The sequence below is a fragment of the Muntiacus reevesi genome, chromosome 8 (genome assembly GCF_963930625.1).
Source record: "Muntiacus reevesi chromosome 8, mMunRee1.1, whole genome shotgun sequence".
NCBI lineage: Eukaryota > Metazoa > Chordata > Mammalia > Artiodactyla > Cervidae > Muntiacus > Muntiacus reevesi.
The window spans coordinates 53,416,663-53,440,013 of NC_089256.1; the positions used below are offsets into that span (position 1 = coordinate 53,416,663).

The window sequence follows — 23,351 nt, forward strand, 5'->3', positions numbered from 1 at the left end:
AGGTGTCTGGATCTCCTGACCCATACTCTATTGCACCATCCTGCCTGGCCTGAAATTGCCGCTGTGTTGAAGCTGATCAATGTGCTGCTGGCACTCTAAATGGCTCTTCTGCAGAAAGTATTATTACCTCTTCAACTCTCTCTGGTTGACTCTGCAGACTTTTCTTGGCAGTTGCTATAAAAAAGATGACAGACAAAGATCACATTTTACAACAATGGCATTTTACCTGCAGGTAATTTAGATTTGTGGTATATGAGGGAATTCCCCAAGCTTGCCAAGTTGGATGAAAAGATTTCCTCTGAGATACATGACAGTTTTAGGACAGGTCCAACAGTGCTGCTCCTCTGATGTCAGGGAACTGTCATGCCTGCGTTCCTCTGTTCATTTATTTCTGGTGCCAAAAGATGTGTCTATGAAAAAGAGGCCTTAAGACTAACTGAGAAGATCTTTCTATGCCAAGCGAGGATGCTATTATTACAGAAGACTCTTTGGATGCATGGAAGTGTCTATACTTCCCTTTCCCTCTTTTTTCCTTTTTGTACTGGGATGCCAAAAGTTTAACTCCAGCTTAGCATTTGCTGTTTATTCTAGGTCCATCACTTCATAGGTTTGTACCATTTCTGTGGACTGATCACCAAAGGGAAAGAAGAGAGGAGTATCAGCGCGTTAGATTTCTTCAAAAGACAACTGATTAGCGGGGAGAAGGTGTACAGAGCCGAGGGTTCCGGCTTTGACGCCTGATTCTGATGTTTATTACCTCTGTGATTTAGAACAAGTGATTTAACCTCTGTAAGCCTCAGTTTCCTAATCTAAAAAAAGGCCCAATATCTGCCTTCAGTTATTTCTTTGAGAATTCAAAGAGGTAGTCCACGCAAATACCACTTGGTATGCGGTATGTGTGAGTGTGTGTGCTAAGTCCCTTCAGTCATCCCCGACTCTTTGCAGCCCCAAGGACTGTAGCCTACCAGGCTCGTCTGTCCATGGAATTCTGCAGGCAAGAAACTGGAGTGGGTGGCTGTGCCCTCCTCCAGGGGATCTTCCTGACCCAGGGATCAAACCTGCATCTCTTATGTCTCCTACATTGACAGGCAGGTTCTTTATCATTAGCACTGCCTGGAAAGCCCCTGGTATGTGGTAAATGCTTGGCAATTGCTATCAGTGAATGAAACTCAGGAGAATTTGCCCATTGCTACTGCTCCTAATATGGGTCTTCCAAACCACATTAATTCTATCTTGAGAGTTAAACCTACTGCACAATCAAGGCTACTTGCAGGTTGTTGAACAAATTACAATGTGTATTCTTTTTTAAAACATTAAAAAAACTTATTACAGTTTTTAAAGATTACTTTCCATTTAAAGTTATTACAGAATATTGGTTATATTCCTTGTGTGGTACAATACATCCTTGAGCCTGTCTTACACCAAACTGTCTGTGCCTCCCACTCCCACGCCCCTGTATTGCCCCTGCATTCCACTGGTGCAGTGTATGTTCTTTGTTAACAAATGTATTTATTTTTAATTGAAGGATAATTGCTTTGCAGTACTGTGTTGGTTTCTGCTGTGCATCAGTATGAATCAGCCATAGGTATACATAGGTCCCCTCCCTCTTGAACCTGGCTCCCACTTCCCACTGGTACAGTATATATTCATAATTCCTCAGAACAGTCTTCAGAGATAGGTCCTAGTCATTCAAACGATTTCGCCAGAAGCAAAGTATGCCTGTGTGCAAAGAAATGAAATAGCTTTCTGGATCCCACACAGCTCATTTGGGACAAGGCCAGGACACCTGTGAGAGGTATGAAAAAATGGTTTGATTTAAAGGGACACAGCACAGAAGGATCATGGTCTGTTAAAGAGCCCCAGTTCCAGGTATTAGCTGTAATGGGGTTTCTACTCTCTTCTGTGTTCTACTTCTTCATCTGTAGAATTAGATCATTTTGAAGAACTTTTCTGGTTCTAAAATCTTCAGATTGTAGGATTATCTTTCTGTTTGAAATATCTCATGATTTTCATTCTCTGGAGCTCATTCTTGAGTTGCCTGGAAGACAGGGCTCATTTCAGGTCCCCTTCCCTGGATGATAGTGTAAGGAAGACCAAGGGCTGTGACTCAGTGAGGGTGACCAGAATCAAACCCTCCTTCATGAATGCAAATCATTAGGAAGGCAAAGAAGTCGTTTGGGTTCCTAGGAATGCTCACATTAAGCTTTTTCTATCCTCATATTTCATGATATCCCATGGTATTCTACACTGACACAGGGCTCCCTTAGAAGCCTAATGATAGATTCTTATTTGGAGAAGGAGAGGTCATACAGTTTTCCAGAGCTGAAGGGAGTCTACACATGTTCCATCTAGCAGGCCCACCAAGTACCGACAGTCCTCAGGCTGAATTCTTCTCTCCACCTTCACTGCCGCTCCCTTCCTGAAGCTTCACTATATGTCAGTGGCTTCCTGTGTGGCTTCTAGGACCACAGCACCACCATCCTTCTCTATTGTTCCTCAGCACGGCTTTCTAAAATACTGCCCTCATAATTTATTCCCAGGCTTAAAATCCTTCAGTTTCCTTACTGACTGATTCCATGCTACTGATGTTTGTCTTTCTCTGAAGTGGGTGGAACAAGACAAACTTGTTATGTGGATATTTTAATTTTTGTGTGTTTTTAGTATTGGTATTTTTTAAACACTTGAGCTTTAATTTATAATATATATATAATGTATGTAGTACCTACATGTAATTTATAAATAATAAATATATAGTGAAAAGTCATTCAGTCGGGTCCAACTCTTTGCAACCCCATGGACTGTAGCCCACCAGGCTCCTCCATCCATGGAATTTTCTAGGCAAGAGTACTGGAGTGGGTTGCCATTTACTTCTCCAGGGGGATCTTCCCGACCATTAACAAAACTCAGGTCTAGCAACTTGCCACTCGAAAGCCAGTATGCAGGAGGCCAGATTTATGGAAAGGAAAGTTTACTTTTTTTTTTTTTTTTTTAGTCTTATTTGTATCTTTGGATTTTTAAAACTTTTATTTGAGTATAGTTGATTTACAGTGTTAGTTACAGGTATACAACAAATTGTCTCACTTATACATATACCCATTTTTTTTTCAGGTTCTTTCCCCACATAAGTTAATATGGAACTCTGAGTTGAGTTCTCTGTGCTACAGACATTAGGCCCTTGTTGGTTATCTACCTTATATATAGTAATGTTTGTATATTAATAACAAGCTCCTGATTTATTCCTCCCCCATACTGTTTCCCTTTTGGTAACCAAGTTTGTTTTGAAAATTTGCTTTATTTTGGAGGCTGGCACCTGGTAGGGAGGGTAGACTCATGTCTAAAGGCCAACTCCTCCGACAGTCGCTGGACAAGAGCTTTTTAAAGGGGAATTTCAGGGGCATATGGACAGAGGGAGGGGGCTATATGCAGAAAAAGCATGGCCAGCTCCGACAGTCACAATCATCTTGAAGTTAGTTGTGCGGTGGTCTGATCAGCATCCTCTTGACTCTTCAAAGTTCAGGGAGTCTTCAGTTTCAGGGTCCGTTTGTTCCCATCTCTCTGAGGCCAGTTCTCAGAATTGTGGCTGCTTATATCGTGTCTAGTCTAGGCATCATGTAGTTAACTTCTTCCACCTGGTGGGGGTTTCAGTATGTACAAAACAGCTCAAAGGATATGGCTCCGAAGATTATCTGTCGTCCTTGATGAAGAGCTAGAAGTCCTTGACTTTATTTAATGACTAAGCTATTATTATTTGGTCTTGTTTGACTGCTTTTTCTGTTTCTGTATTTTCTCATTTTTCTGATTAACTTTCTTCTTTGACTAAAGTTTTTCTGCAGACAAAAGGCGGGCAGAGGTCCATGGCAGGGGATGGTTTCTGTCCTGGGAAGCCCTCACGGGGCCCTGCTTCTTTTCATATGGAGGTTGTAGATTTAACATTTCACAGATAGAGATATATGCTCGAAAGAGTTTGGAGCTCATTGCTTTAAAGGATAAAATGTATGTTATTAGCCCCTTGAAGAACCTCAAGTGTCTTGGGTCCGTACTTCCCTTCTGCTGCCACCTGCAGCCCCTGTGAGCACCCTTTTATTTCCCCACACCCTGGCCTCTCTCGGGCACTCGTCCACTCTGAATATGCTCAGCTTGTGCGTCACATGGGGCTGGCCGTCCTGCTAATACTGCTCAAAGCACAGCTGTCTGCCTATTCAAGGCCAAGTCTGAGAAGTCGAAGCCTTTCTTCACTGCTTCTTGGCCTAGAACCCACCACCCCAGGTCAGCTTAGCAGCCTTGCTCTGTGATTTCATGGCGTTCCGTCTGTTTCTCTGCGACAGCACTTTCCTTGTTCACTGGTTATGGTTTATGGTGTGTGTGCCTCAGCGATGAGGCTGTGCGTGCTGTCACGGCAGGACTTGCATCTTACTCATCTTTGTACCCAGCACCTAGTGCACGTTGGAAGTCAGTAAATGGTATTTGAGTTATTTTAAATTTCCACGAGCATCTTCCTCTAGAGAGGAAACTGGGAGGGATGGGGTTAATGATACAAGGAATAAAATTGGCTCAGCACAGAAACCCCATCTGATGGGCATTTCCCTGCCCTGCTTCTCCGATCTTCCCCATCTTCCCAGCTCAGACTGCTTTAGTGAAGAGGATACTTTGGAAAGCCGTGTCCTTTCTTTCCATTTAGCTTTGAGGCAGCATGAAGGTCGAGAGTTGCCTGTCTCAAGGTCACTTGATTGCCGCTGAAGTGGGAGGCAACGCAGGGCTTCGGAGTCTGTGCAGTTTATGGAAGGATATGCTGCTGTGCTTGTCAGACTGTGTTCATTGTGGAGGGGCTGAGACTGAAAAGGGGAGGAAAGGGACTGCAAGTATTCAAAGGCTTTACACAGCTCTCCTACAAATGAGGAGCTCCTCTAAAAGTCACCCTCACAGTGGAAAATCCCAGGTATCGCTTACCTCCTTTCTGTCCACATGCAAACACCCTGTACCTACTCTGTGCCTGGCCCTGTGCTGGGTGGTGGGACAGGGTCGTGAGGAGCTAAACCTAGTTCAGCAGCTTGAGAGAGAGCATAAGCAAACAGCTGTGAAGGTGTGGGGAGTCCTCCCTGTGCCTGAGGGAGTGATTAATTTAGCCTCAGGGTGTCAGGGAAGGCCCAGTGGAAGACAGCCTGGAGGGGTGGGGCCTAAGCAGCAGATGAGGTGTGAATTTCAGGCAGCAGGAACTACATCATGGGGTCTAGAGCAAGGGTCGGCCAACTTTTTCTGGAAGGGGCCTGTTAGTAAATATTTTAGGCTTTTCAGGCTGTAGGACCTCTGTTGCAAGTACTCATCTCTGTTGTTGTAGCACAGAAGTAGCCAGGGGCAAATGTGTGAATGGAGGAGCATGGGCTGTGTTCCAATAAAACTTTCTTTACAGAATTGGCAGCAGCAGGGCTGTAGTTTGCCAGCTCCTGGTCGAGAGGAGGATCTTCAGAGAGCCTCTCATCTGCTGGTTCCCAGTCTTTTCAAGCATTAGGATTACTTTGCATTTCCCGTCCCTGTTTCTGGATGCTCTTAGCTCTTACCCCAGGGCTCTTCATCAGGTCTTGGTCAAGTCCACTGCTAACCATGCTGTCCACAGTAACACTCTCATCCCCTGAGTCCTCCATCCTTTTCCATCGCCTTCATTTTGTCACGGTACCTTTACAACAGAACACTGTTGTATATGAATTGTTGGTTTCCATCTTGTCTTCCGTGTTGGAATGTAAGCTTCATGGCTTGTGCTCTATTGTACCCAGCGCTGTGCTGGAACCTGGAGCATGCATCTTACCTGCTGCAGCTCTGCATCCAGTGAGGTCAAATGATAGCTGTAAATCAGCCATGATGGGAAGATTGACCCCTTAGAAATCAGTCCCATGAAAATCAGGTTTGGGGCATTTTTTTTTTTTTTTTAAAGAGCTGTTTTATGAGCATATCACTAGTTATCCCCTCTACCTAGAATAACTACTGGAAAGTCTGGTGCTCAGTACATGCTTGTTTTTTGAATAAAATGTGCTGTTAGTATCTGCTGGTTGAGAAAATAGATTCGTACTTATAAATACAGTCCTCTTCCAATTATTATTGTTACAGGGGATTTCCGTGGCCTTGGGGAGGGTAACTGCTGATGGCATCTGTCACCTTCACGTGACCTGCTAGAGGACTGAGGACTCAGGATAAGACATGGCAGTCTTCACCCCACTGAGCAGACAGATTCTGCTGGGTCTGTGACTTCCCATGATGTGGCATCTCTGCCTTATTCACTGCACTCTCCTGAGTGAATGTGGGGTCTCAGGCCTGCGCCTTTTTTTCCTAAACAAGTATTTTAAATAAATTCCCCCAGTTTAGTGTGACTGTCATTTTTGCACTGTATTCAAAAGTCCAGATAAATTCTGTCCTCTTTCCATTGTCTTCCTGTATCAATCTCTGATTTGTCTGGGGCTTTGATGTATGGTATGCAAATGTGCCCTAGACAGTACCCTTTAGCTGTGATTGTCAGAAGTATATCTGTTTATGAACAGTTTCCAACCCTGATAATCTAATTTTGAAATCTGCAGCAGTATGAGGCCCAGAAGCACTCGACAAGAATCACAATTTAACAGCCTCTTCAATCTCAGTTCCTTTAAATGGGCAACATTAAACCTTGATACTAAGGGTCTGTTTGTAACCCCACAGAGACTGATTAAAAAAAAAAAGCGCCATCAAATTACCACACAAAGCATGCTTAACATTTACAAAGACCTCTCCGTTTGCAGGATGCTTGCTCAACAGTCTTTTCAATTCCCTGTTCTAAGCACACACTAAGAAGTAGAAATATGAACTTGTGTTTAACCGCCATCTGGCTTATCTCAAAGCTTTCCAGGACCTCAGGCCTGGAAAGGACCTCTCATTGCCACGCAGAATGCCTTAGCTTTCGGAGATCTCTGTGCCCTTCATTGCTGTCCTGACCTGTAGCTTTTTTTTTGCTTCTCTCTGTTTGCTTCTTTCGAGGGCCAACAAACTCACCATTTTCCTTAGATAGCTTGTTCTCTTTGTGAATACAGTTTACACAAAGGTCCTTTTTTACCTGCCTCCCCATAACGTTCACCCATTGGCCCTAGTTCTGCCCTCTGGAGCCACTCAGAACAAATTGGCTTTTTCTTACTTCTGTCTTCCTACTACTCTCGAGAAAGTGGGGACAGCTCTCATATCCCCTGAGTCCTCCCTTGTGCAGGCTGCATATCCACTGTTCATTCAGCCATTCTTCATGTGACAGTCCTTTGTACCCTCTTTATTTGGCTCCTATTCCTCTGGACATGTTTCATTTTCACCAGTGTCTTTCTTAAAGGGACCCAACAGAGCCGGAGAATGGCTCTCTCTTCCTGAACTAATTCTGTAACCTTGGGTAAGTGAATTGCAATCATCTCACCTGACCAATGAGAAAAAGTACCTTACACATTCAGTAGTGAGTATCAGATACAACTATAGTAAAGTCATAGAGGAAATGTCTGGTAGGAAGTAGATGGTTTCAGCCATTATTGTTATAATAAGTACTGTTACTTGTCTGGGTATGACTTCCATAACAAAATTGGGATCACTCTTATATTTTTTATTTTACATTGAAGTTTACATGGGGACACTTTCTCTAAATTTAGGTGCAAATGTTGAACAGGTTGGCCCTAGATAAACACAGTCCAATTTTAGTATCATATGTATGTATATATGGGGCTTCCTCGGTGGCTCAATGGTGAAAAATCCGCCTGCCATTGCAGGAGATACGGGTTTGATCCCTGGGTTGGGAAGATCCCCTGGAGAAGGAAATGGAAAATCCCATGGACAGAGGAGCCTGGTGGACTACAGTCCATGGGATCACAAAGAGTTGGACATGACTTAGCAACTGAACAACAATATGTAATATATATTTTATATTGACATATTTTATATGTGTGCAAATATGTTAATATCAAATGCGCACGCACACACACACACACACACACACACACACACACACACACACACATATTTCTTGCAGCTTCCTATAACCCCTTTCCTTTGTCACTCCCACACTTCAATAACTGATGTGACTGGTGCACACCTAGGTGCTCCCCTTCCTCCTTCTCATTTCTTCTGCTTTTCCTCTCCTCCCCCACCCCACCCACCCCGGCTAGTCCCAGTTCTGAAGCCCATACAGATTATGTCATGGATGTTCTTTGGAAAGGAAAGGTTGATGTTCATTCAGTATATCAGAAAGGAGTCTTATCGTAACTCATCCATGTGTTGGCTGGATGACCTTGGACAAGACATTTTCCGTCTGAGGCTCAGTTTTTATTTTCTGTCTTTGATGTTAATGAAAGAAGGTATTTTGAAGAATGAAGGTGTTGGCTTCCAAGTTCCTTTTCAGTTCTAAAATTCATTCTGATTCCTGCAATCTAGTATATTCATTTGAGATGTGTGTTCAGGTTCCCTCGGCTCTGACTGTGTTCTGATTTCAAGTATATACTTAGGTAACAACCTCATAGCACCACACATTAAGGCAGCAGGAATGTCTCGATAACTCCTTCAGGTATCAGCTTTTCTGAGTGGCTTTGGAGTCAAACACTCTGTGGAAATTGCCAGGTCATTCTGAAGGGAATCAGTGCTAAACTTGAGGTCCTATGCTTTACTTTATTTTTTTACCAACCTCTTTGAAGGTAACATTTTTTACTTGCTTTTGTGGCCATAATTATTATTTTTAATAAAGTTTTTATTTTAAAATGCTTTTACATTTATAGAAAGATTAAAATAGTACAAAAAGTTCCCATGTATCCTACACCTAGTTTCCCATATGAACATCTTACATTCATTTGGTATACTTGTGACAATTAGTGAATTGGTATTGATACATTATGATTAACATAGTTCAGTTCAGTTCAGTCGCTCAATCGTGTCCGACTCTTTGTGACCCCATAAATCGCAGCACGCCAGGCCTCCCTGTCCATCACCAACTCCCGGAGTTTACTCAAACTCATGTCCATCGAGTTGGTGATGCCATCCAGCTATCTCATCTTCTGTCGTCCCCTTCTCCTCCTGCCCCCAATCCCTCCCAGCATCAGGGTCTTTTCCAATGAGTCAACTCTTTGCGTGAGGTGGTCAAAGTACTGGAGTTTCAGCATCGGCATCAGTCCTTCCAATGAACACCCAGGTCTGATCTCCTTTAGGATGGACTGGTTGGATCTCCTTGCAGCCCAAGGGAAAGTCCATACTTTGTTCAGATGTCCTCAACTTTTGCCTAATGTCCTTTTTCAGTTCCAGGGTCACATCAAGGACACCACATTGCATTTGTTGTTGTATCTGCTTAGGCTCCTTTTTGCTCTCACATTTTCTCAGAATTTCTTTTTTTTTTTTTTTCTTTTAATTTTTTGACAGTTTCAAGGGGTACTGGTCAGTTGTTTTGTAGAATATCCTTCAGTTGAGATTTGTTTGATGTTTTTCTCATGATTAGACTGGGGTTATGGGTTTTGGGGAGGAAGATCACAGAGGTAAAGTGCCATTCACATCATACCAAGAGTAGGTACTATCAGCATGTTTCATGACTGTTGACCTTAACCCTGACCCCCTGGCTGAGATAGCATTTTATTTGTCAGATTTCTGCAGTGATGTAACCTCCCACCCTCCATCCCCTTTTCATATTCTCTTAGGAAGGAAGTCACTGTGTACAACCGCTGCTAGTTCTTATTCACCTAACTGGCCAGGGTGGGTATTTCTGATGGCTGTAGTCTTTTTTTCCACCAGAATTCTCCTATTTTGTTGACATCTTCTAGGGCTTTGTCATCCAAATCCAGCCAGCAATAAGGAAGGGAAAATGTGGAGGAGAATGTTTGCTTTTAAAAGCCTTGGCCTGAAAATGGCACACATCACTTCCACTTAACATTCCATATGACACTCATTCATCTGCCAAACCTAACTGCAAGCGAGGCTAGGACATATGGTCTAGCTGGGTGCCCAGGAAAAAGAGGAAATGGATTTTGGAGAAAATCTAGCAGTATTTGCTACACTACTTCAGAGTACAAAAGGGAATAAACCAAACCCATGTCATCTCACCATCTAATAATATAGCCATCATTTCATTAAAAAATGAAAGTATAATGGAAAACATAATCTTAGAATCAAGGAGAATCATATAAATTGAATATAAAAATAGCTTAATAAAACTTATTCCATTGACCTTATTTTTTCTTATTTCACTGTTGACCTATGAACATTTGTTGAGAATAGGCGGTTACCTACATGTCAGCATTTGAAAACTTCTGCCATATATTATACCTGGTCCAGATTCTGCATCATTCCCAAAGTCTGCCATGCTGTTTTTTCCTTTATCCATTATTTGTCTGCAGTGCTCTTCCTATGGTTTCTTTGCCTGTGAAAGTGCATTCACTCTTCAAGTGACAGATGAGGTGCCTTCATCAAGCCTCAAGACAGAATTAGTCCCTTGCTCCTTATGGTATCATGTCACTCTGCTTCCATTCATAATTTAACAGTTACCCACACTAGTATTATATATATGTATGTTTCATGCATTAGACTAGGTGCTCCCTGAGGACAGCACAGGTCTTATTGATTTGTTAGATCCCTAAGCATAGTCTGAAAAATATAAAGCATGTTTGTGAATGCACCCAGAATGTTAGATGTCCCAAAAAGTGGTCTCATTTTTAAACCTCTTTCTTTAAAATACAACAAAACACTTTCTTTTATTCCCCCAATTATAAAAGTGATCCTCCCTTATGACAGCCACACCTTCCTGGTAGAGATGATTTTGAACTGAGCCTGGAAAGGTTGATAGGGTTTGATGGTAATAAAGGTATAGCCCTGTCAGGGCTATACTGCTTTCTATGACACATCCTAGGTTCAGAGCATTTATTTAATAGATGATCAGATCTCCTTTGAAACAGTTGTAGTGTAAAACATTCACTTTCATAAATCATCATATAATTAAAACCCAGACTCTAAGCTTGTTCTGGCACTGCTTCTGGGTAGTCGAGGTTGATGTACAAGCCCAATGCTCATTATCTTGAAGAGGAGTTACCAACCTGAATTCCCAGGGTCCCAACAGAGAGATAACTTCACCGTAGCAAAAGAAGTGTTTAATTACCGCTACAGAAAGAGAAGCATGGAAAAAAAAATCATTTTCAGACTTTAATGATTCAGCTGCCATGTGTCTCATTACCAGCCAAAACATGACTTCTTAAGGTGATCTGATCAAGTTGATTAGAAATAAAATATGAATTATAAGACAGTTGTCCGTTTCCTTCCGTCTGTCCTTTTCTATCATCTGCTGTTAGTCTTTTGGTTATGTTAGTGACATTAAGAACTCAATTAATATTTTACTAGAATGTAAATCAGGAGACAAGTCTATTCGTAAAATGCTGCCTTCATCTCACTTACACTGTTTCCTCAATTTTCAGGGTTGAAAAATTAGACCTTAATTAGAGTTTATATTATTATGGGGCTTTTCATTTCACACTATTACCTTTATTTATTCATCTGAAATTCTAAATGTTGATAGATAGCATAGAATTATTTTTTCCCATTATACAGATCAGGAGAATAGTCTCAGATACTAAGTGACTTGCTCAAGGCCCCACAGCAATTGTGGTTCAAAGCTGAGTCTCCTGAGTGCAAATCGAGAGTTGAATATACCGCAGAAGCATTTACCTGTCAACCAGTTAGCCTTGTGGCAGAAGCTCAGACTTTCTTATTTCCTCTGATTATAAAAGTGACTCACACTTAATAATAGCCAAGTCTTCCTGGGGGAAGTGATCTGGAACCGAGCCTGGGAAGGTTGGTAGGGTTTGACAGATGGTAGGGGTCCAGTATATATTTTTGCATTGAGGTTAGCTAGCTATCAATACGTGCTCTCCTACATATCCCTTGTTGGGGGTGGGCGGGGGTGGGCATGGAGACAACACATTCAGAATGAATCTGTGGATTGATTTCTGGCACTCTTTAGAGAAGAAGATTCTCAAGTCAAAGAGACTTTAAGTCATAGTTGCTCAACGTCAATAGAGAATCATAGAAGGGACCTAGATATCACTTATGTTAACTTCTGGATTTTATCGGTGAGGAAATTAAGACCTACAGATTATTATTTTTAATTAAATTTATTTATTTTTAATTGACAGATAATTGCTTTACAGTATTGTGTTGGTTTCTGCCAAACATCCACATGAATCAGCCGTTGGTATACCTATGTCCCCACTCTCTCAAGTATCCCTGCCACCTTCTTCCTTATCCCACCCCTCTAGGTTGTTACAGAGCCCTAGTTTGAGTAATGCCTACACATTTAAAATATATTGAATTTATTTAACCCATAGTGTTAATACATAGTTATCAATCAGAATGCCTGGTTTCCAATTTAGTTCTCTTTAATACCCTGCTTCATAATTACCAGGTTTTTTTGTGTGTGTGTGGGGGGGGCATCTTTTTTACTTTTTAGGAATGCTTTGAAGAAGGTATGTTTATACAGGCATCGCCTCGCATTCCCAAGTATGTGTGATCTAGTCGTAGGTGTAAAACACATGATGGTCGTAGGGAGCAGGTCTGTTCCCAAAGAGTTTGTTGCACTGAATCCTTAACTGGAACTCTTATTTAGATTCAACCATCAATAAATGTGTTTAGTTTAACACACAGTACTTAGCATATTGCCTGCTCCCCCACCCAAAAGAGATTCTGAATTATTACTGGTTTAATAAGTTGGTGAAGGAACTGACTCTCAGTTGAAATTCATTGATTGCTCTTTTAAGGATAATGCATAACTACATCACCAATCATATGATTCCCATCCTTACCTCATTTTTTTGTCAACAGAAGCAGCATTTTTCTTTTCCTACCAATTTTTATGAAATAATCAGGACAATAAATATAGTGCATGTTTGTGTGTGTATGTGCTCAGTTGCTCATTCCTGTCCAATTCTTTGCTACCCCATGAACCTATTGCCCGCCAGGCTCCTCTGTCCATGGGGTTTTCCAGGCAAGAATACTGGAGCAGGTTGCCATTTCCTTTGCAGGGCATCTTCCGGACCCAGGGATCGAACCTGCATCTCCCACATTGGCAGATGGCTTCTTTACCACTGAGCCACCTGGGAAGCCCCCTATAAGTGTGCAGGAGTAGTCTAATTTTTACCAAACACTGAAGTAGAGACAAAGATGGTAGTGATATTGTAGAAAATAGATTGTTGCTAGAGCCAGTACCACAGTGAAAAGCTTTAAATATTTATGGTTAGTGGCTATACAAAAATTCAAATGTGTTATACAAAGATCAGTTTGATGGTATTACTGTGTCGGGAATTTAAAAAGCTGAAGACCACATCTAGTTTGAAATATTTGCAGAAATATATATGGCTTGATTTTTATTTATTTATTTTTTGTACTGGAAAAATGACTCTTGTGGTATTGGGGCTTACTCTGGTGATGTATTTACTGAAGGTGAAATCTGTTTCCACATACTTTCCAGTGACATCTCATGGCCATGGAGGGTTTAACTTTATTCTGTGGATCTCATCCAAGACTGAATTTGATTAGAATTTTAAAACCAGGGGTTTCTGATAGATAGTTGTCATTCAGCAGAAATAGATGTCTTCCAGGACCTGATTATAACTGCTGAAAGCTTAGGAAATACACTGGCAGTTTGGTCTGAACAGTATTCTGGAATGGGACCACAAGCTTGGTGGTATATTGAAGCCAGACACTAGATGCACAAGGGAGAGGAATAACTCATTTTTTAGCACACCTCTGTATTTTCCTAATCATAATTAGCTCTTATTCATTTAGGCTTCCTTTGTGGCTCAGCTGGTAAAAGAATCTGCCTGCAATGTGGGAGACCTGGGTTCGATCCCTGGGCTGTGAAGATCCCCCAGAGAAGGGAAAGGCTACCCACTCCAGTATTCTGGCCTGGAGAATTCCATGGACTGTATAGACCATGGGGTCACAAAGAGACGCGACTGAGTGACTTTCACTTTCACTTTTATTCATTTATATTTGGTTTACTGTTGCAGAATATTATGGATCTGCCTTTAGAAAGAAAAAAAGTAAAGCTATGTTACCAAAATTCCTCCTTTCCAAATAGTCACTTCAGTATTTAAACCACTGGCATTTATGCATTGACTTACGGGATGTTTTTGATAATTTGCAAGTGTGCATTTTTACAAACCAAATAAAAACTTGAATAATCATTTCATTTTGTTTTGCAGAACCCCAGCTGAAAGGAATTGTGACAAGGTTATTCAGCCAGCAGGGATATTTCCTGCAGATGCACCCAGATGGTACCATCGATGGGACCAAGGACGAAAACAGCGACTACAGTAAGGAACATTAGCTTTGTGCAATCCAATTACAATCAGATGTATGGCTTAGTGTCTCTTAGACTTAAAGCACAGCCAGGCTGCCTTTGGGACTATTCAACTACTAGTAAGCTAGTTGTCTTTTCCTTTGTCCCTTTTAGTATGATTCCTACAGCAAAGAGACAGTAATGGATAGAACTTATGTACTCAATAAGAAAGTAGGAGGCTTGAAGGAGTTCTGACTGCTCAGTGGACAAGAATTTCCTCTCATTCCATTGTTTGTAGTCAGGATGATGTTAAGTATTCACAGAAACAAGGCATACTTTCCAGCGCAAGGTGGTGTTTTAATCCTAGAACTGGATAGTAAAAATACTATAATAAGTCTTAGAACATCATTTCTGGAAGACAAAAATTACTTCTCAAAGTAAATATTGAATATATACATTTTATATTACATGTTATTTTATCTTGACTGAGGCCAAATTTATTGATTTTAAAATAAAACTATATTAAAATATTATATTTTACAGTATATATGATAATAAGATGATAAACACCAGTAGAACTGCAATTTTGTTTACAAATTTTTGAAAGGAAATGCAAATATTAAAAGATTATTGATGACATCTCTGGAAATAATGTTTAACTAATTTAACTATAGGGCTGACAAGTTTGATAATTACCAAATCATCAAGGCCTGACAGAGTGTATTTGCATTTCAGAAGCATTTTTATTATAAGCCTCAGAGTCAGGAATGACCACTCTCATCATACCTTTCAGTTTCTGCATAATCATATATAGGTACCCGGGGAGGAAATTCCTATTATTCTAAAATTACGTAGGGCATTATATTGTTTCCCAAAGTTTGTCTGTATTCACTGCTAGATCTTTATTACTGGTCACTGGTCACATAGTAAATGCTCATTAAATCTGTACCCAATTGAGTTGTCTTCTGATAGATGTGACTTTTTGGTCAGACTTTCTTTCACTTTCTTTCTTTTACTTGTGGTCAGATTGACATTCTATCCAACTGAATAAGGTAATCTAAAAGCTTGATATTTTATGGTGAAAGTGTTAGTTTCTCACTCATGTCCGACTCTTTGCCACCCCATGGACTGTAGCCCACCAGGCTCCTCTGTTCATAGACTTCTCTAGTAAAGAATGCTGGAGTGGGTAGCCATTCCTGTCTCCAAGGCATCTTCCTAATCCAGAGATTGAAACAAGATCTCTTACGCTGCGGGTAGATTCTTTACCAGCTGAGCCACCAGGGAAAAGTACAGATCTGAGGAAAGTTCTATGATCCCTAGAGTGTGAAAATGCTCCTATCCACCCCTTCTAAATTATTCTTTGTTTACTTAATGTTGCATGTTACAAAATATGAATTACAATAAAGAAAAGATCTTATTATAGAGAATTTCAGCCCATTTTCTGCTGAGGAGTTGATTCGCTTATTGTGTTTCACATTGTTGGTTCGTGTTTGTGGAAATACATTCTTTAGATGATTTAAGGTTTTCCCTGAGTCCAGATGAATAAGGATGCTTCCTTCTACATGTAGAATTTCCATTTATTGCATCTGAACTTGAATGCAAATTTAATGAAGCTACAAGTGTAGATGGAAAGAATCAAGGATGTTACTTAGCTGTGTCACCCCCTGCTGTCTCTGGGGTATCCCTTGATCTGGTTTCTTTTTCTATAAGATGAGGTGGCTGGAGATGAAAGCATTAACATCCTCTGTCAGCACCAGCCAGCCAACGTAAAAAAAGATTGAAAAATTATAAATTTATGAAGATAGATTCAAGTGAGCCAAATAGCCATACTTAGTTTAATAGGATGCAACTGTAGCCCAGACAACTGTCCTGTGAGCGCATGACATTTATCACAGAGCAGTGGCAGAGAGGGGAAAGTGTGGGGTCCACTAACAGAAACACTTCAACGTTTTTAGAACAATAGTTGAAAGTGCTCTCTCTCCAAATGCTGGGTCAATGGCTAATGCAGATCTACAACCACATGTAAATATATACATTTATACACAAACATGTGTGTGTATATATATATATGTATGTATATTTATAGGCATAATGGCATTATGCATGACACACACTGAGGGTACTATGTTTGGTCACATACATTTAGAAACTAGAAATTTAAAATATCTTATATTTTATTAAAATAAACTACTGCATACATTTACTGACACATTGGTATTAAAAGGACTTTAAATATACAAAATAATAAGACTTAATAAATTCATTTGGATACCCAACCCTTGGCTTAAGGTTTAGTTAAAAATATCATTACATCTGAAGCCCCAGTATGCTCTTTCAAAATGGTAGAGTCCTGCTTTTCCCCTTCAGTACCAGGTATAACAACTATCCTGAATTTGACTTTTTTTAAAATTTCCATGCAGGTTTACAAGTACATTTTTCATATATACATGATGCATATATCATAAACATCATTCATGACATTGTTTTGCATGGTTTTAAACTTTTTTAAGAGGAACATTACTGTATATAATTTTATGTATTTTTCCCCCAATATCATGGCCATCCGATGGATATATGGTGATATATTTGCTTTATATTACTCATTTTCATTTTTGTAAAGTATCCCATTGCGTGAACATACCAAAATACATTTATCCATTCTCTTTTCAGTGAATAATAAGCATTTATATTTTAAGGCAATTACAAACAGTGCTGCTAAAATATATCTTGTAGATGTTGAAGAAGCCTCCCTGGCCATCCTTAATAAAATTAAACATTTCACCTTTACCCTTTCTGTTCTGCTACCCCAGTTTTTTTTTTTTCTATTTATAGCTCCTATGATGATCTAAAATGTATATTGTGGCTGTTTAGTTTTTATCTTCTTCCCAGGAGAATATAATTTTCCTGAGTGAAGAGATTTTGTTTTGATCTAGAATCTAGAATGATCATTAATACATAGTAAGCACTCAACAAAAGATGAAACAAATGAATTAATGTGTCCTTATGCATATGTGTAAAAGTTTCTGTAGATCACTGTCTATCCACCTAAGTATTTTTTAATATTTCCTTTTGAAATAATGTTAGACTTTAGAGAAATTACAGAATAACATAGGAAATTCCAGTGTACACTTCACCCAGCTTCCCCTAATGGGCACTACTTTATGTAACAACACTACAATTATCAAATCCAGGAAATTAACATTGGTAAGTACTATTAATTGAGCTATAGGCTTAATTCAGATTTTGCCAGTTTTTCAACTAATGTAGTTTTTTCTGATACCGCCCCCCCCCCCCATATTTTACTTAAAAATATCCAGTGAAAACAAGTTACTTTTATTTTTACCTTTTCTGAGTGTGGATTGAGGTAAAAATATCAGAGAAGGCTTTAAATTGTATTCATGCTTTTTAATAGAAAATTATAAACCTCTAAGCTGTTAAAATGCATTTTCTTTCTCTACTTTGTGTGGGCAGGAGTAAAAGCATTTGATTGTTTGAAAAAAATCTTGTTACTATGAGCATCTGTCAGAAGTGTGATATTTGGTTCAGTAGACATCATTGGGTCTAGTCAACCTTACCATAGCATCTTGGATTGAATTAATAGGACACCTGATCTTTTGTTCATGAAGAAAAGACTAATTACATGTAATTGAGTACAAAGCCAAATGGGTTTGTCAGCAGCAACAGATAAAAATCTCTGCAAATGTAATGATAACAAAAGATGCAGAACAGTGTTGAAACACTGGCAGAAAAAAAAGACAATTGCAGTTGGGAGAGTATTAATAGGAATATTTTACATAAAATTAGAAAGGTAATTATTCTGCTCCACTGGTTACCATAGGAGAAGATACATTTGAAGAGGTCAAACATGCTGGGGTGATAACAATTAAAATATTATAACCAAATGCATTGTTCCCTTTGTTATCTGAACAAAAATATTCAGGGCCACTTGACTATGGCATGAGCTGCCTGATAAATGAGTACAATGGTGAAACTGGAGATAGTCAAGCAGATGCTGTACTTGTAGAGGATTTATGAGAAAAAAAACCCCAAAACTCCTTTGGTGTGGGAGGGGAAAAACATGGTGAGGGTTGCGACAGTTTCAGAACTCACTGACTTTTAAGGTCTCCTTCAGTCTTGAGATTCACTTAAAAATTATTTTGAATAGATAAATATATGGTAAAAAATTGTAAAGGCACATAAAAGGATATACAGTTGAAAAAGAGCAAAACAGTGCTTAACAATCAGACGCTGGATTGGTACTACCAGCAGGCCTTGGTATGCTTCTGTTGAATATAAACAGTTTCATAGGACACCAGATCAGAAAAGGCCATTGTGACCGTGATGGATCAGGATGAAAATGAGACCACTCTGTAATCACATCTGAATGTAGACAAAAACAAGAAAGTTGTCCAAACTACAAAATGATCAAACGTTGCTCTACCCTGGCTTATATGGGTGACTACAGCTTTATTACCAGGAACAGAAGTTACTATGTTCTTCTTGCCATCCAGATACGAATTATTAAGATATCCAATTATAGAACTATACCTGCATCCATAGAGCATTCAACCCAGAATAAATCTGCTTTCTTTGAGCCTCCTTAAAAATCGCTTAAGACCAAATCTGGAAGTCCTTGCTTACACCGCACTAACTAAAACATCTCAGTTCTGCCATGGTGTGTATTTTTCTTCTTTACTGAGAGTCGATAAACCCAGCTTTGTTCAACCACAGATGTTTGGATGTATTTCTTTGGCTAGGACGCGTTAACATAGTCAGAAGAGATTTTCTGTGCTTCTCCTCTCTGCTATTTGACCACATTTCTTGGTATTCTTTCAGATGCAGTCTGTGCATTAAAAACATACACAACATTATCCATATATATGTCTTAATATATCTATATCTGTCTACTATCTACCAGGGCTTCCCTGGTAGCTCAATCAGTAAAGAATCTTCCTGCAGAGCCAGAGACCTGGGTTTGATACCTGGGTTGGGAAGATCCTCTGGAGAAGGAAATGGCAACCAAGTCTAATATTCTTGCCTGGAAAATCCTAGGGACAGAGGAGCCATGTGGGCTACAGTCCATGGGATTGCAAGAGTTGGACACGACTGAGTGACTAAACCACTACCATCATCTTGTTGAGTACTTTTTCTTAATTTAAAATGTTGTAGCTATAAGACTTTTTCCATATTAGGACATATTTAAATAGGATATTTTAACCTAGTTTCCTCTTGAAGTATATTTTAGTTCTTTCTAGTTTTGCTAATACAAACTGTTCTATAAACAATATCCATGTACAGAAGTCATTCTGTATGTGTGCAAGCATATTTGGATAGATACTTAAAAGAGATATTGCTTGGTCAAGGTTTTGTGCTTTTTATATCTTTGAAAAAGACCTGTTCATTCTCCATCATACAAATTTACACTGAGGGTGGCTATTTCCTTATTAGCGAACACAGTGTGTTATCAAACTTTTGGTTCTTTGTTATCTATAATCATAAACTTTGTTTTCTTATTATGTGTTAGGTTGAACACTTGTTCATATATTCTTTGAGCCATCTGCAGTTCTTTTTCTATGAAATGTTTGTTTATATTTATTTATATTAAATGTCTGTTTTATCATTTGCAGGAAATCTATATTTTAAAAATCAGCTCATTGTTATATGAGTTGCAAATGCCTTCACTCATTTTGTTGTCTCTAAATTTTTTTGCCATGCTTTATTTTACTTTATTTTAAATATGCATTTATGCCCCCAACTTTTCTATTTAGAGAGCTTTCATTCATTCCAAGATTATTTAAAAAAAAAGAAAAACCCTCCCATGTTTTAGTAAGGAATTGTTTGATTTTTACACTTTGTGTTTAATTAATCTGGAATTTTATTTCTTAACTTTTGATTCTAGACTTCTAATATTTTGTGTTCCTAGCTACTAGTTTCAAGTACAGTTTCTTTAGATTTGATGAATGTATTAAGTTCTCTATGATTTCAGCATAAAAAGTATATTTCAAAAAAAAAAAAGTATATTTCAAAAGGGTGTGTATCTGAGTTTCATGAATCCAACTGGAAATTTAAAAATTTAAAAATCATCCAGCTATGTTTTCCATACAATACTAAACATATGATGTTTTGATACCACCAATCATAAGTATATAGACACAGCCAAAGCCAACAGAAACTCTGTATTGCTAAACGATGAACAAAAACATGATCCAAATGGTTAGTTGAGAAAAATCATTAAGGACATAAGGGATTCTGCAAAGAATTGTGAAGATGTTCTGTCATCTTAACAAGGGACCTTTCTGGACTTTGACATCACTTGCACCTACTCAAACATATACATTTTAGTAGTCATGGGAGATCAAGGGCTGTGCCATATCCAATTATAGGGATATTATTTTCTTCTAGTATTGTCTATACTTTAAGAATATATCACAATTTGTATGTGTGAAATCACACCTACAAGTCAGATGAAAAGAAAAAGAAATGTGTGTGTTATCCTGCTGATTTTCTTTAAGCAAGGTTATTTATATAATTCTGAGCAACACTTTGGTACATGTAATGTTGTTACTCTTATAGTGGCATGCCTTTTCAAGAGCAAAATTAATATTCAATCTTAGCTTATAAATGAAGTTACCTCACTTGATTTTTTTTTAAATAAAGAAAAAATATTGCCTTTCGGCTTTCATAGCTAGAAGAAAAGTGATGGGTGTTTGTTAGAAATTTGTTTTTGTTGAATGTGTTTCAATTTTAAAGACTGCTCCTTCAAATAATATTTGTGGAAAGCTTGAACAAGAACTAATTATTTCCTTGAATAGTTTACCCATTCACATATGCTCATAAGGAAATAACTCCTCAGCTTTTTTTTTTTTTTTTTAACCTTGGCATTGTAGTATTTTATGTATTTCCTTTTGACCCTGAGACTTTTACCCTATGGCTAGTAAAATAAAACATGAGCCATTTGAGATTATCCTTTCCTAGCTTCTCTATGACTATTTGTGGCATGTTTATATAGATAGTATATATAGTGGTTAAAGAATCTTACGGGAGTCACGTCACCAGGTGTATTCCTAGAAGAAATAAGGACTTATATTATCTTTAGTCTTCTCCTGGCACTGTGAGGTGAATGGCATGTTGGTCTTGAGCAAGTCACATAAACTTTCTCAGATTTATGCAATCTCTGATTTTACAGAATGAGAGGAAGAGAGAATCTGTAAGCTTTTTATAGTCTTTCCTTTAATTCTCATATAGAAGTAAATGTGTGCTCAGAAAAACTGATCGACAGATTCCACTTCCATAAATACCAGTTGTTCTGGAAGGTATGTTACTGGCAGGAAATCTTCAGTTTGCAAATTCCTATGTGATATTCTCAAGGTGTATATAAAGATCTGGGGAGTTATACACATAAGTGATAGAGCCAGAACTGAATCCAGGCTGACTTGAGATTCTATGCCTTGGAGTTAGTTATTTAATCTAAATCTTAATTCCCTCATTTATTTGGGCTTCCCTGGTGGCTCAGAAGGTAAAGAATCCGTCTGCAATGTGGGAGACCTGGGTTCGATCCCTGGGTTGGGAAGATCCCTTGGAAAAGGGAATGCCTACCCACTTCAGTATTCTGGCCTAGAGAATTCCATGGACTAAGGAGCCTGGAAGGCTATAGTGCATGTTGTTGCAAGTGGGGATAATAGTAGTGCATAGATCATAGGATTGTTGTGTAGATTAAATGGGCGATTCATGAAAAGTGCCTAAAATAACGCCAAAAGCCTGGTTAAATGTTGTCCATTGTTGTTATTATTCTCCCCAGTAGGGGTCAGAGTCCTTGTTTGCCAGGAGCTTACAGACAGGGACCATTTTAATAGAAGTAGAGTTCTTAATGGTGGTAGCTGTTGTGATGTAAGAGAACTCAGTGCTTAAGCTGAAGGGTCTGGAAAGTACTCTAAATTAGTGGTTCCTGAAGTGTGCACTTCCTGGACCTCCAGCACCAGCATCATCTGGAAACTTGTTTGTTGTTGTTTAGTCGCTCAGTTGTGTTCAACTCTTTGCAACTCCATGGACTGCAGCACTCCAGGCTTCCCTGTCCTTCGTCATCTCCTGGAGCTTGCTCAAACTCATGTCCGTTGAGACGGTGATGCCATCCAACCATCTCATCCCTTCTCATCCCCTTCTCCTCCTGCCTTCAATCTTTCCCAGCATCAGGGTCTTTTCTAAATGAGTTGGCTCTTCACATCAGGTGGCCAAAGTACTGGAGCTTCAGCTTTAGCATTAGTCCTTCCAGTGAATATTCAAGATTGATTTCCTTGAGACTTATGGTGCTAAGTCGCTTCAGTCATGTCTGGCACTTTGTGACTCATGGTAGATCTTGTGAATCAGAACCTCAGTGCTGGGGCTCAGCAATGTGTGTTTTGACAAACCTTCCAGATGATTCTGATGCACTGCAGGAGGTATGAAGGGGCACTCTCCTCTGCATCCTGGATGTGAAGTGTTCACATTTGCTAATGAAGCAGTCTCTGACTTGGAACTGTCATACCTAGTTCTATGGGAACCTAATTCCTAATGTAGTAGGAAAAGCACAGGTCTGCAGGTAGATTGAAAAGCATACTGATATTCAGACTTTCTAGTATCTCAAATGTGTGGAATCTGTTCCATTTTTATTTCATTTCCTAGAGTGTTAGAGCTCAGTTCTAGACAGGTTATGTGATCAAACTTAGTTTGGGGAATAATTTAAGAAATTCACATATAATAATATTTGGTTGCTCAGTTGTGTCTGACTCTTCTGTGACCCCAAAGAGTGTAGTCTGCCAGCCTCCTCTGTCCATGGGATTTCCCAGGCAAGAATACTGGAATGGGTTGCCATTTCCTTCTCCAGGGAATCTTCCTGACCCAGGATCGAACCTGAGTCTCTTGAGTCTCCTGCATTAGCAGGTGGATTCTTTACCACTAGTGCCACCTGGGAAGCCAATATAATGATAAGTAAACACATATCACATAGTTTTATGTCTCAGAGCTTTTACACATGCTAATTCCTTTTGCTTGGAATGACTTCACCAATCTTATCCACCTGGTTAATCAT

At 39.3% G+C, this 23,351-nt stretch overlaps 1 protein-coding gene across 3 annotated transcripts in view; it reads left to right on the plus strand.

The window, feature by feature from the left end:
- The window catches only part of FGF12 (fibroblast growth factor 12), a 396,654-nt gene that overhangs the window by 156,829 nt on the left and 216,474 nt on the right, over window positions 1–23,351 (plus strand). For all 3 annotated transcript variants that reach the window (XM_065943215.1, XM_065943216.1, XM_065943214.1), the window contains exon 2: window positions 14,211–14,321. In XM_065943215.1, the coding sequence (XP_065799287.1) occupies window positions 14,211–14,321 (111 nt within the window). The remainder of the gene's footprint in view (window positions 1–14,210; window positions 14,322–23,351) is intronic.